This window comes from Capricornis sumatraensis, chromosome 6 (genome assembly GCF_032405125.1).
Source record: "Capricornis sumatraensis isolate serow.1 chromosome 6, serow.2, whole genome shotgun sequence".
Taxonomy (NCBI): domain Eukaryota; kingdom Metazoa; phylum Chordata; class Mammalia; order Artiodactyla; family Bovidae; genus Capricornis; species Capricornis sumatraensis.
Window position 1 is genome coordinate 71,466,978 of NC_091074.1, and position 14,374 is coordinate 71,481,351.

General features: G+C 43.9%; 1 protein-coding gene across 1 annotated transcript in view; it reads right to left on the reverse strand.

Moving 5' to 3' along the window:
* Window positions 1-14,374, reverse strand: part of GABBR2 (gamma-aminobutyric acid type B receptor subunit 2) — a 367,358-nt gene that overhangs the window by 155,145 nt on the left and 197,839 nt on the right. The window contains exon 5 of the mRNA XM_068974355.1: window positions 9,282-9,347. Within this exon, the coding sequence (XP_068830456.1) occupies window positions 9,282-9,347 (66 nt within the window). The remainder of the gene's footprint in view (window positions 1-9,281; window positions 9,348-14,374) is intronic.

A 14,374-nucleotide genomic window follows, 5' to 3' on the forward strand; every position in this document is an offset into this window, starting at 1 on the left:
AATATGCATAGAAATGAATGAAAATGAAAACACAACAACCCAAAACCTATGGGACTCTGTAAAAGCAATGCTAAGGGGAAGGTTCATAGCAATACAGGCTTACCTCAAGAAACAAGAAAAAAGTCAAATAAATAACCTAACTCTACAGCTAAAGCAACTAGAAAAGGAAGAAATGAAGAACCCCAGGGTTAGTAGAAGGAAAGAAATCTTAAAAAATTAGGGGAGAAATAAATGCAAAAGAAACAAAAGAGACCATAGCAAAAATCAACAAAGCTAAAAGCTGGTTCTTTGAGAAGATAAATAAAATTGACAAACCATTAGCCAGACTCATCAAGAAACAAAAGGGGAAGAATCAAATCAACAAAATTAGAAATGAAAATGGAGAAATCGCAACAGATAACACAGAAATACAAAGGATCATAAGAGACTACTATCAGCAACTATATGCCAATAAAATGGACAACTTGGAAGAAATGGACAAATTCTTAGAAAAGTACAACTTTCCAAAACTGAACCAGGAAGAAATAGAAAATGTTAACAGACCCATCACAAGCACAGAAATTGAAACTGTAATCAGAAATCTTCCAGCAAACAAAAGCCTAGGGCCAGACGGCTTTACAGCTGAATTCTACCAAAAATTTAGAGAAGAGCTACCATCTATCCTACTCAAACTCTTCCAGAAAATTGCAGGGGAATCTAAACTTCCAAGCTCATTCTATGAGGCCACCATCACTCTAATACCAAAACCAGACAAAGATGCCGCAAAAAAGAAAACTACAGGCCAATATCACTGATGAACATAGATTCAAAATTCCTTAACAAAATTCTAGCAAACACAATCCAACAACACATTAAAAAGATCATACATCATTACTAAGTGGGCTTTATCCCTGGGATGCAAGGATTCTTCAATAGCCACAAATCAATCAACACAATACAACACATTAACAAATTGAAAAATAAAAGCCATATGATTATCTCAATAGATGCAGAGAAAGCCTTTGACAAAATTCAACATCCATTTATGACAAAAATGGAAATGGAAACTGTAATCAGAAATACTCCAGCAAACAAAAGCCCAGGACCAGATGACTTCACAGCTGAATTCTACCAAAAATTTAGAGAAGAGCTAACACCTATCCTATTCAAACTTTTCCAGAAAATTACAGAGGAAGGTAAACTTCCAAACTCATTCTATGAGGCCAACATCATCCTAATACCAAAACCAGAAAAAGGTGCTACAAACAAAGAAAACTACAGGCCAATATCACTGACGAACACAGATGCAAAAATCCTTAGCAAAATTCTAGCAAACAAAATCCAACAACATATTAAAAAGATCATACATAATGACCAAGTGGGCTTTATCCCAGGGATGCAAAGATTCTTCAATATCCACAAATCAATCAAAATAATACACCACCATACAATTATCTTAATAGATGCAGAGAAAGCCTTTGACAAAATTCAACATCCATTTATGATAAAAACTCTCCAGAAAGCAGGAATAGAAGGAACATACCTCAACATAATAAAAGCTATATATGACAAACCCACAGCAAACATTATCCTCAATGGCAAAAAATTGAAAGCATTTCCCCTAAAGTCAGGAACAAGACAAGGGTGCCCACTTTCACCACTACTATTTAACATAGTTTTGGAAGTTTCAGCCTCAGCAATCAGAGCAGAAAAAGAAAGAAAAAGAATCCAGATTGGAAAAGAAGAAGTAAAACTCTCACTGTTTGCAGATGACATGATCCTCTACATAGAAAACCCTAAAGACTCCACCAGAAAATTACTAGAGCTAATCAATGAGTATAGTAAAGTTGCAGGATATAAAATTAACACACAGAAATCATTTGCATTCCTATACACTAACAATGAGAAAACAGAAAGAGAAATTGAGGAAACAATTCCATTCACCATTGCAACGAAAAGAATAAAATACTTATAAATATATCTATCCAAAGAAACAAAAGACCTATATATAGAAAATTATAAAACACTGATGAAAGAAATCAAAGAGGACACAAATAGATGGAGATATATACCATGTTCATGGATTGAAAGAATCAATATAATGAAAATTAGTATGCTACCCAAAGCAATCTATAGATTCAGTGCAATCCCTATCAAGCTACCAATGGTATTTTCCACAGAACTAGAACAAATAATTTCACAATTTGTATGGAAATACAAAAAAACCTCGAATAGCCAAAGCAACCTTGAGAAAGAATGGAACTGGAGGAATCAACCTGCCTGACTTCAGGCTCTACTACAAAGCCACAGTCATCAGGACAGTATGGTACCAGCACAAAGACAGAAATATAGATCAATGGAACAAAATAGAAAGCCCAGAGATAAATCCACACACCTATGGACACCTTATCTTTGACAAAGGAGGCAAAAACATACAATGGAGAAAAGACAATCTCTTTAACAAGTGGTGCTGGGAAAACTGGTCAACCGCTTGTATAAAAATGAAACTAGAACATTTTCTAACACCATACACAAAAATAAACTCAAAATGGGTTAAAGATCTAAACATAAGACCAGAAACTATAAAACTCCTAGAGGAAAACATAGGCAAAACACTCTCTGACGTAAATCAAAGCAGGATCCTCTATGATCCACCTCCCAGTGTATTGAAAATAAAAGCAAAAATTAACAAATGGGACCTAATTAAACTTAAAAGCTTTTGCACAACAAAGGAAACTATAAGCAAGGTGAAAAGACAGCCTTCAGAATGGGAGAAAATAATAGCAAACAAAGCAACTGACAAAGAATTAATCTCAAAAATATACAAGCAACTCCTGCAGCTCAATTCCAGAAAAATAAATGATCCAATCAAAAAATGGACCAAAGAACTAAACAGACAGTTCTCCAAAGAAGACATATAGATGGCTAACAGACACATGAAAAGATGTTCAACATCACACATCACTAGAAAAATGAAAATCAAAACCACAATGAGGTACCATCTCACACTGGTCAGAATGGATGCTATCCAAAAATCTACAAGCAATAAATGCTGGAGAGGGTGTGGAGAAAAGGGAACCCTCTTACACTGTTGGTGGGAATGCAAACTAGTACAGCCACTATGGAGAACAGTGTGCAGATTCCTTAAAAAACTGGAAATAGAACTGCCATACGACCCAGCAATCCCACTGCTGGGCATACACACCAAGGAAACCAGAATTGAAAGAGACACATATACCCCAATGTTCATCACAGCACTGTTTATAATAGCCAGGACACAGAAGCAGCCTAGATGTCCATCAGCAGACGAATGGATAAAAAAGCTGTGGCACATATACACAATGGGATATTACTCAGCCATTTAAAAGAATGCATTTGAATCAGTTCCAATGAGGTGGATGAAACTGGAGCCTATTATACATAGTGAAGTAAGCCAGAAAGAAAAACAGTATACAGTATACTAACACATATATATGGAATTTAGAAAGATGGTAATGATAACCCTGTATGTGAGACAGCAAAAGAGACACAGATGTATACAGCAGTCTTTTGGACTGTGTGGGAGAAGGCAAGGGTGGGATGATCTGAGAGAAGAGCATTGAAACATGTATATTATCATATATGAAATAGATCGCCACTCCAGGTTCAATGCATGAGACAGGGTGCTCGGGGCTGCTGCACTGGGATGACCCAGAGGGATGGGATGGGGAGGGAGGTGAGAGGGAGTTCAGGATGGGGAGCACATGTAAACCTATGGCTGATTCATATCAATGTATGGCAAAAATCACTACAATATTGTAAAGTAATTAGCCTCCAACTAAAATAAATAAATAAATAAAACTTCACTTTCAATTCTCACATCACAGCTTTATTAATATAAAAATCATGATGTGAGTCAACATTGAAAAAAAAAAGATATGGTACATATATACCATGTGTACCACATGGAACATTACTCAGCCCTAAAAATGAATAAAAGAATGTCATTTGCACAATATGGATGGACCTAGAGATTTCATACTAAAGTGAAATGTCAGACAAAGGAAAATACCATATGATATCACTTATATGTGGAATCTGAAATATGATACAAATGAACTTACTTACAAAACAGAAACAGACTCACAGACATGGAAAATATACTTATGGTTACCCAAAGGGAAAGGGGGAAGGGATAAATTAGGAGTTTGGGATTAGCAAATACAAACTAGTATATATAAAACATAAACGACAAGCTCCAACTGTATGGCACAGGGAACTATATTCAATATCCTATAATAAACCACAATGGAAAAGAATATGAAAAATGTATATATAACTGAATCCCTTTGCTGTATACCAGAAACTATTACAACACTGTACGTCAACTATACTTCAATAAAATAATAACAATAATAATAAATGAGGTAATATGTGTACATGCGTGGCCAACACTCTGTGCAGGAACATTTCAGCTGCTCCTTCTCACCCCATTTTCCTTTTGGTAACTCAAGGCTTTATTCTGAACATTAGCCATTGTTTAGGCTATGGGCAGTTATACTTTTGAACATAGGGAAGATTGGTCCAAATACCAAATGGCCCCAGACTGTTGTTCTTGGAGTTTCTGATCCATTTTTGATGGGTTTGTCTCTTTCCTAGCTGTCAGGTCTAGGCTGTCACTTTCACTGTCATTAAATCCCTCTCCCCACTCTGAATCTGCTGTTTTTAAATTGCTATGGAAAGCAGGGATTGTTAAACATATGCGTAGAAAAAAAGTACACAGGTTTGAGTGAGGGTCCAAAAGGCTCTCCTGCAAGGTAGGTAGACTGGGCTTAAATATAGCATCTAATGTCTACAGCAACTGCAGAGAAGCCTCCGGGCCTTCATTTCAACATTCCCACTTTCAGAAGAGCTGAGATTGTGGGACACTGACCTTTAAGAAGCTGCTGGTATCTTTGTCTGTCTCCTTTGCCAAAAAGGGAGTTTTGGGGTGGGGTGGCAGGGTGGTATCTGCTCTTCCCAGGGTCCCCAGTGCTGAGCACACTGCCTGATGTATAAAGGGCACTGGTTGTAGAGTGACTGACTGAACACACTTTCAGTTGACTTGGTCACCTTCGTTTTCTTTTCTTTTCTTTTTTTTTGCCTCTAGTAGGAATGTGGTCTCAGACCCTGTGGCCACCAAACAGCCCTGCCAGGTAATGATGGGTAGTCCTAAGCTCATGTTCTTCAGTCCCATGAACCATTCTGTTCTCATTAGCTGCAGACAGGTGGCCATGAGGTAATTTAAAAATCCAATTTCCTCTTTTTATTAAGTTTGCTTTTGCCTTCTCACCTCCCCATGCAAGAAGGACATTTCCCTTTTACAGGCATTTCACAACCACAATAGCAATAAATCCTCACATCAGTAACGCAGTTCACAGTTGGAATGATGGTCATCCTTTGGTGACCTTGTTTAAGCCTCTCAACCATCCAATGAGGCACATAAGGCAGAGGTCATCGCTTCCACTTTAGGGGTGAGGCAGCCGGGGACTGGAGTTGCACAGTGGCCTGTCTGAGGTCACACAGCTGGCAGAACTAAAACCAGAACCCAGGTCAGAATGCTTGAGAATTTAGAACAGACCACCAAGCAGAGAGAAGACAAGTGACAGGTCATGCTCATCCTTTGCTGGAGCCAAAGTGAACATTTTGCCAGAGGGCTATAAAGAGTTTTTGCATTTGCTGGAATCTGCTCTCCCATTGGTGGCAGGTCCAATCTCAAGAACACGTATCAACATGCTGCAAAGTTTGCAATGCATGTGGCATCTGGATGGCAAAAACACGACTGTCTCCATCTGGTTGCACCTGGACCCTGACCCTGACACAGGCAGCAAGGCCCTGCATCTCTGCTCTATGCAGCCTCTCCCTCCACCATATGCCAGAGTCTTGATCCATTGTGAAGACACTGAGCAGACTCTCCTTGGGATCTTCCATGCCTGCCAGAAGAGCTCCTTCCTAAGCATGTAAGACGGAAAGTCCTGACAGGGAGGTCCATCTGAGGATCTGACACACAGAATAAATGCCAAACACAAAACTTCTGAGAAACACTTCAATGAATGAAGCTGCCAGCAAAGATTCTAAGAGCAAGGCTACTTCAAAATGCCCAGAGTCTAAGAGGAAGAAGAAAGTGGGATGAGGAAGTAAGACGATGTCCTGTGCTGTGGAAGGCAAACAACCTGGGGCTTTGTTCAAGAGGGAGACAGCCACGCCGTCTGTTCCGAAATGGAAACCACACTGCTGGAAATGCCACTCGGAAAATAATCCCAGCACAGAGGGAAATCACAGCCACACCTTGGCTTAGGGTTTGGCTCAAATCAGAACAGGAGGTCTGTCTACATTTTGTACAAACAGGAGATGGCCAGGGCCCAGTGTGACATCTTCCTGGGTCATTTTTATTGATTTATTTTTCCTATTGGATCAATAATCACTTACCGTGTGCCAGTTGTTTACAAGGCTTTGGGGATATGTGGGGATAAAATTCATCTTCTTCTCTAAATATTTATGTCTTCTAATTTGGAGCATTATTTTCCTTTTTCAAATGGGCCATTTCTGGACCTTAGATAGTAACATGCTAGGTATTATGAGTTTGAAGTAAAATGTATTAAATCAATTTGCTCTGTTTTTTCAATTTTTCTCATGCTCCTCCTTAGATTTTCATATGAAAGACTCCTTGTTATCCTTAACTGAGACATAGGATGCTTAACACAATCTTGTAAAGTTCACCAGTTAGTAACCTTGCCAGCCCAACAGTGGTTCATTCCATCCTCAGAAACCTACATAAACAAAAAAAGATTGCTGACATCTGTGGAGAGTTCACCGTATGTCCGACATTATGCAAAGTGTTTTTGCTCATTTAATCTCTGCAACAACCCTATGAGACAGGTGTTATTATTATCCCCATGTTACAGATAAGAAAACTGAGATTCAGAAAGTGTCAACAAGCCCACATTCAGTTACTAAGCTGCAGATCAGGGGTCCAAGCCCAGGCAGACTGACTGTTGAGCACTAAGTGCTAAACTCAAGAGATGTCCCTGAAATGGCAGCCAGTAGCTTCTGCCTCCTTCCTTCTATTTTGAGAGATCAGGTGGTTCCCACTTTGCTCCTGAGCCTTCACAAGGAAACATCCGTGTGTGACTGTGTTTTCCAGCCACTGCTCTCTCCTCACTCCTGGCCTCTTCTCAGTTCCTTCATCTCTTCTAAAACAGGGCACCAGGAGCTGAGCAGGACACCCTGGGTGGGGTCTCTCCAGCAGACAGCAGAGAGACCACCCGCCCTGGTGTGGGTGTGCAGCCAGATGGCCACCTCGGCTCCCTGATGGCTGTGCTCACACTGGTTACTCACGGTAACCTTGAGGTCACCTGAGACTCCAAGTCACTTTTGCTCTAAATGCACAGTACTCCTCAGCTGTGCCTCTACCACCTCAGACACAGGCAGCCCAATTTGTTCTAATATAGCCTTGTATTGTGTGTGAGTCGCACAGTTGCGTCCAACTGTTTGTGACCCCATGGACTAGCCCACCAGCTTCCTCTGTCCATGGGATTCTCCAGGCAAGAATACTGGAGTGGATTGCCATTTCCTCCTCCAGGGGATCTTCCCAAACCAGGGATCGAACCTGGGTCTCCTGCGTTAGATTTAGCCTTCCTAGATTTAACCAAACATTCCAGCTTGGTAAGGTTCTTTGCACCCTGGATCTATCTTCCTGGATCAACTTCTAAAATTCCTATAAGCATATTTTTATAATCACATCCAAGTTACTGAAAAAGGTCAAAGAAAACAGAGGCCTGTGGCCCATCACTAGAGGCGAGACCTCGAATAACCTCATTTTAAGAGGAGGAACTTATTGGGTTGACAATGACCCATGTGACTAGGCTTTCACTCTGTTGACTTCTCTCTTGACCCTGGGGTGCAGGAGGGGCAACCAGGGCATCAAAATAAAAAGACATAGTTCCCGTGTTAGAACTCTTACATGTGCTCAGGTTAGACTATCGTGTGGAGAAAAGAGGATCTGATTGGGACTCAGGTGAACGGGGATGGAGTCTTGGCTCTGCCCTTGGACAAGCCCTTCCACCTCTCTGGACCTCTAGTTCCTCATCTATAAAACAAGGGTAACAATAGTAGCTTCACTTGGTTACTGAAAAGCTTAAATGAGAAAAGGCTTAAAAATGTACTTTGTCATCTATCACACACCAGACAATGAAAAGGATTTGGTGGGAAATACTGAATGGTTGATGGTTTGTGCTAAGCCTGACACTGAGCCCTGCTTACAGGGCAGGAAGGGGTTTGAGGCACCCCTGTCCCACCTTGGAAGCCTGTGTCTCCCCTTGTGTGGTGCACACAGCACTGCTCCATTAAACGCGGCTGGGTTGAGGAGACTTAGAACTAGCTGGCAGCACAAAGGCAATGGTTAGACAGTGCGTTAGTGGGTTAGTAAACTGAGGTTCCTGGTTTCTCCACAACTGAACTGTTCTGAGCCCTGGGGTTTTAGCTCCCCGAAAAGAGCAGTGAGAATAACACTTCTGCTTCCAACACCCCGGACTCTGGTCCTGTTGAAATGGATCAGGACCCTATGGTCCTTGCCCACTCCGTGTCCCCTGCCTGCCTTTTGTCTGTGGAAAACTCTGGTTAAAGAATAAGTTTAATCAGAGAAATGACACCAAGCAGAAACAAAGGAAAGCAGTCAAAGGAGACCATATAATAATAATGTAGTTAAGAAGCACAGCCAAGGACCTTTAGTTTCTTCTCAAGGGCTATAGATAATACTCAGCCATATCCTGTGAGTTGTCTTGTAGATACTGAAACCCCAGGAGGAGAAGTTAACTACAGGATCACCAGACTGTACCCACGACATAATTCTAAGAAATGGCCTCAAAGAAATGGAAACAAACAGACCTTGGAACTAAAGATTAATTGTATCCAATCAACTAAGATAACACAGGTCAGACCTCTGATGACCAATTTGATGATGACTGTTAGAGCTGACTATGCTGTTTCTGAATGCAGCCTCCTCCGTCTGTCTATAAAAGAACCCCACTGACTGTCAGTGGTGGGGAGCTGGCCTTTGGACAGACATCCACCCTCCTGCCGAGCTGCCGCCATCCAAAATAAAGCAAACTTTCCCTTCCACCAACCTGGTCTGTTTGTTGGCTTTAGAGCAGCGAGCAGCCAGGCCCCACATCTTTCCATAACACTATGAGGCTATTTAAGAATCAGAGAGTAAGAATGAATCCAAGAAGAAGCTTCATGAACCTCCCCAAAGACACAAAGGACACAACCAAAGTGTTACTTACACAACAGAACACTTTTGCTGCCATATTCTGGTCAAACTGGCCGAGGATGATCCGCACGTCATTGCCCTGTGGACAGAAGACACAGATATGGAGGTGAGCACGTGATCCGCACAGCCCAGGAGGCCACAGGCTGCAGGCCGAAGCGAATGGCTTGGAAGGGCCTCACCTTCCCTGCTCTCCTCCAGCAAGAGCAGGCAAACACTGGGGGACACTGATACAGCGTCTGCTTTCCAACCTCACTCTATGCTTAGGGAAACCGAAGCCAGATGAGAGAAAGGAACTTCCAAGGTCCCCAGGGTAGTGGCAGCAGAAACAAGTTCCCAGTCAACACCCCAGCCCTCAGTATGCTAGGCTTTTCCACCGTCCAGGAGTCCACAGAGCTTCCCAATTAAGGCATTTCTGAGTCTCCTCGAGTTCTGAGCTTTGTTCACATCTCAGCTCCACTTGGGTGGCGTCAAGTGGCTCTTTTCGCCAACTTGGCCTCAATTTCCTCATCTGCAAGATGGGAATAAGTTACTTACAGTGCTTACTTAGAGGGCTAAATGAGATTACCCTTATAAAGTGCTTACCATAGTTCCTGACAAAGAGGAAACACCCAGATAGAATAAGTTTTTTATAACCTTCTCCCAACCCATTCTTCTCCTTTTATTTCAAAGGAAAATCTATATTCAAATGTTCTATAAATAGTTATTATCTTATTACCTCAATGGGGTTATTAGGTATATACTGTACCATAGGTCCTGTGCTGCATGCTAAGTCGCTTCAGTTGTGTCCGATTCTTTGTGACCCCATTGACTGTACAGGCCACCAGGCTCCTCTGTCCATGGGATTCTCCAGGCAAGAATACTGGAGTGGATTGCCATTTCATTTTCTAGGGGATCTTCTCGACCTAGGGATCGAACCTGCATTTCTTAAGTCTGCTGTGTTGGCAGGTGGGTTCTTTACTGCTAGGTTGACCTAGGAAGCCCCACCATAGGTCCTTTGACTCATTTATTCATTCAACAAAGATTTACTGAGTGTCTACCTGAAGTTCTCTCCTGGGTCAGGGTAAGGGGTTCTTGGTTGATTTCTAGGGGACGGGATCCAGGCTGGGCCCTGCCCCATAGAGAACAGGCAGAAGGAGGATATACAGGCAGCCTCCAGGGGACAGCCAGGCCTCAGCCCACACGCTTGCTCCCAATTGCAGTCCTACTCTCTGCACTGAGATTCAGCCCTGCAGGTGACGCTACCTTCCTGACATTTATCCCGTCCTTCCCAGCAGGCCGCAAGGCTCTTTGATGCATAAAGAAGAGAAACATCCCTTTAAAGATCAGTTTTTAGCATCTTTCAAAATTGGAAAGTGCTGACTGGGAGGCCATTTTACTCATCATGTACTTTAGCAAAATAAAAAAGGCTTGGATTCTAAAATCATCCTTCGTTTGCAAGCAAGAATGGAAAGACGAAAAAAAAAAAAAAAAAAAAAACCCTTGCTCTGAAAGGACTTTAAAAGATCTTTAACAGAGCCCAGTCGAAGGAAGGCAAGCCTTTGTCATCACCACGTCTGCAATGCTATAAAAAGTTCTAAGCTGCTTCCGTTCTGTGGCCTTGCTCCTGGGACACTTCAGGGTCTTTCTGCTTATTTGTTAAATTTTTTATAGAATCTCTTTGTGCTAACACTATTCACCTATCCATATCCATATCCATCCAACAAACATTTATGAAGCATCTACTTTGTGCCAAGCTCTGTGTTGCTAAACGTGGTACAGTAGAAACAGCTTATTGGATTCTGGAGTCATAGAGACCTTGGCTGACATTCCAGCTCCAGCACTTACCAGCTGCATGACCCTGAGTCTTAATCTCCTGCAGCCTCGATTTTCTCATGTCTGAAATGGGCATAACACTCCTTACCTGACCCAGTGGTTGTAGGATTCGTGATTAATGAACCTCCCTCTGCCCCCTGGTGCTGGCTTCCACGATGCTCCCTCCTGCCTCCTGGTCATTCCTGCTCAGATTCTCAATCAGCCCCTCATCCTTCTGCCTACCCCTAATGCTGGTGTTCCATACAGTTCTGCCCCTCATCACTCTCCCTGGGCAACCTCATTCATGACCCCAGCCACGACTCCCCTCTGAAAGCTGCAGACTCCCAAATCTCTCTCCTGAGCCGCCTTTTCTCTAGTTGTCCCTTGGATACCTCCATGTGGATTCTCCCAGGCACCTGAAGCTCAACGTGTCCCAAGTGAACTCACCGTCATTCCCAAAATGCCTCTTTCCTCCTCCTGTACTGCCTATCTCTAGAACGGTGTTGCCAACCTCCCACTCCCTAAGATCAGAAACTTGGGAGCCACCTGAGGTTCTCTCCTCTCCTCATCCTAGCCATAACAGGGCCTGTTGGTTCTGTCTGCTCACTAGCTCCTGAATCACTCTGGTCTCTCCAGCCCTATTGCTCTGGGCTGAGCCACCATCACTCTCTATTTGGTGAACCACTACAGCCTCCCAGCTGGATCTCTCTGCTTTTAGTCCTGCCCCATCCATCCAGTCTCCACAAAGCAGATAAGGGAATCATTCCAAAATTCAAATCTGATTGTGTAAAATCTTTCCATGGCTTAGACCTTGACAGATCAAACTCTGAGCTCCTCAGAACATCTCAGATTCTTTACCAACTCACTCCTGCTCATTTCAATAATCACATTTCTTGCTATACCTCCACATCCCAGAGAATGAACCACCTGAGGTTCTCTTAGATTGTCTGCCATACTCTCATTCATTCATTTACTCACTCATTCATCCACCTTCTCACTCATCCTCTCTTTCTTTATACAAGTTCACACATCCAGAATGCCATTCCCTCCCACCCCACTCGTTTTGCCTGGAGGGCTGCTGCTCTTCCTTCCTGCCTTGGCTCAGGAGCTCCTACTCAGAGAAACCATCCCTGTCCCACCAGACTTGGGCCACTTTCTCCTCTGTGAAGTTCTCTCCTGGGACCCAAGGGATCACAGATCTACTTAACTCCTTCCTAGAGATGCAAAAGGCTTTCCCAAATCCAGCACAGCACCCCAAAACCAGCACTCTCATCTTGGTGCCTCCTGACCATTAGAGGGCCCTGGAGAAAGAGCCTATCCAGGGCTAGGTTGCCCTTGATGCAGGAAGATATTCACACCCACTCTGATTCTAGATGGTGAGTAAAGGGGCAAGGTGCTGCAAAATCCAGGAGAAAAGAGGACAAGCCAGCAATTGGTGTAAGTGGAGCCTGGATCAAGGGTTGGGAGAGGACAATGGGAAATGTGACTGGAGTGATACTTGGGGGGTGCCTTGAGAAGCATAAAGAGTTGAAGGTGTTCTCAAAATGGGATATGTGTACTCTCAGGGCAGAGGAGTTCTCCTGGGAGTACAAAAACTACAGATATACCTGGTTCTTCTTTCTGGAGTAGCAGTTTGTTGGAAGATTCAGGGGTGAAGGGAAAGATTTTGGATTGGGGGAAATCTTAAACATTTTAACATACCCACACTATCACAAAAGTTCCAGAATCACACTTTTCAATGTTGTATAACTTGTATGGTTTCCTTAAAATCCAGAGAAAGGAAAGAGCTTTGTTGGCAGAGGACCCACTTCTGGCCATACCCACCCACCTTCCTGCCAGGGGTATAAAGGCACTCTTCTCTACAGGTGAAAGGGCTTAGGGGGCAGTTGAAGGATTGCCAGAGGGTAGGGGAGGACAGCCACGACCATGTCTGAGGATGAGCGTGCAGAACAGTGCTGTGACGTCAGAAACCCTGGAACATGGCAGAGGGCAGGGTCTCAGAAGTCCCCATCATGGACTTTTGCTTGGCTCTGCAGGGGGCTGTCTAGAGTGAACATAGATGTCCTGTGATCAGACAAATGACAGCTTCCTCTTAGAGGGCTAGATCTAAGGTCATGGATGGTAGTGGAGACCTATGTTTATACCTTCAACAGGCCAACTCATAGGGGAGCGCAAACATGGAAGGGAACAGCCATGGGGTGGGAGGCCCCAGAAGGTGTGCTCAGTCCAATCCTTGGGTGGATTTCCTTTCCTTTTTCTTGGCTCCTCTCATCTGTTGTCTAGAAAGAAGCCCTTTGTCTCTGGGACCCTTGCTGCTGCTGCTGCTAAGTCACTTCAGTCGTGTCTGACTCTGTGTGACCCCATAGACGGCAGCCCACCAGGGTCCCCCATCCCTGGGATTCTCCAGGCAAGAACACTGGAGTGGGTTGCCATTTCCTTCTCCAATGCATGAAAGTGAAAAGTGAAAGTGAAGTCACTCAGTCGTGTCCGGCTCCCAGTGACCCCACGGACTGCAGCCCACCAGGCTCCTCTGTCCATGGGATTCTCCAGGCAAGAGTACTGGAGTGGGGTGCCATTGCCTTCTCCCCTGGGGCCCTTAAAGGGAGCTCACACACAAAATAACACACAAAAATAACACTTAAGAAGCATGACTCAATTCAAAGCACTAGTGTATAACCCTCACAAATGACAGCTCCTGAACTCTTTCTAGCTATTGCCTTAGGAGGTAGGTGCTATTATATGCCCACTCTGGACAGTCTCATGTGCAAACTGACCCTCAAAGCCTTAAGTGCACAGCCTCGGCACAGCATTCGCTGGTGGTCCCATGGGACCCCCTCCTCGGGGGCTGGAGCACCAACCCAGTTGCCGTGAGGGTGGGCTGCCACCAGGTCCCTCCCTTTCCTGGAGAACCTCCCTCAGTCAAGGGGAGTTTCCAGGCCCTGGAAGGTCATGTTGCACCTCACCCTCCATAGCAGCCAGTGACTGACTCACACAGTAGGAAACTCTAGCCCCTTTGTTGAAAGGTGGGACCAGCTCTGTGGTGCAGACTGTGTGTCAGAGAGCCAGCAGGGCTGGGTTAAACCAGTCACCAGCCAGAAGGCATTCTGACCCAGCTCCCCTCTTGCCCTACCCCGCTTCTCTCCGGTTCTCCTGAGCACACTCTCGTTAAATCTCTTTCACAAGGGTCTCAGACTCTGTTTCTAGAGAGTTCAGCCTAAGACATCAGGTCACAGGGATAAGCAGTGGTGACTTTGGCCTCGACCCAAGGTGAGTTTGGCCTCAGAGCCCAAGCATTTGACCACTCATCCTTATATA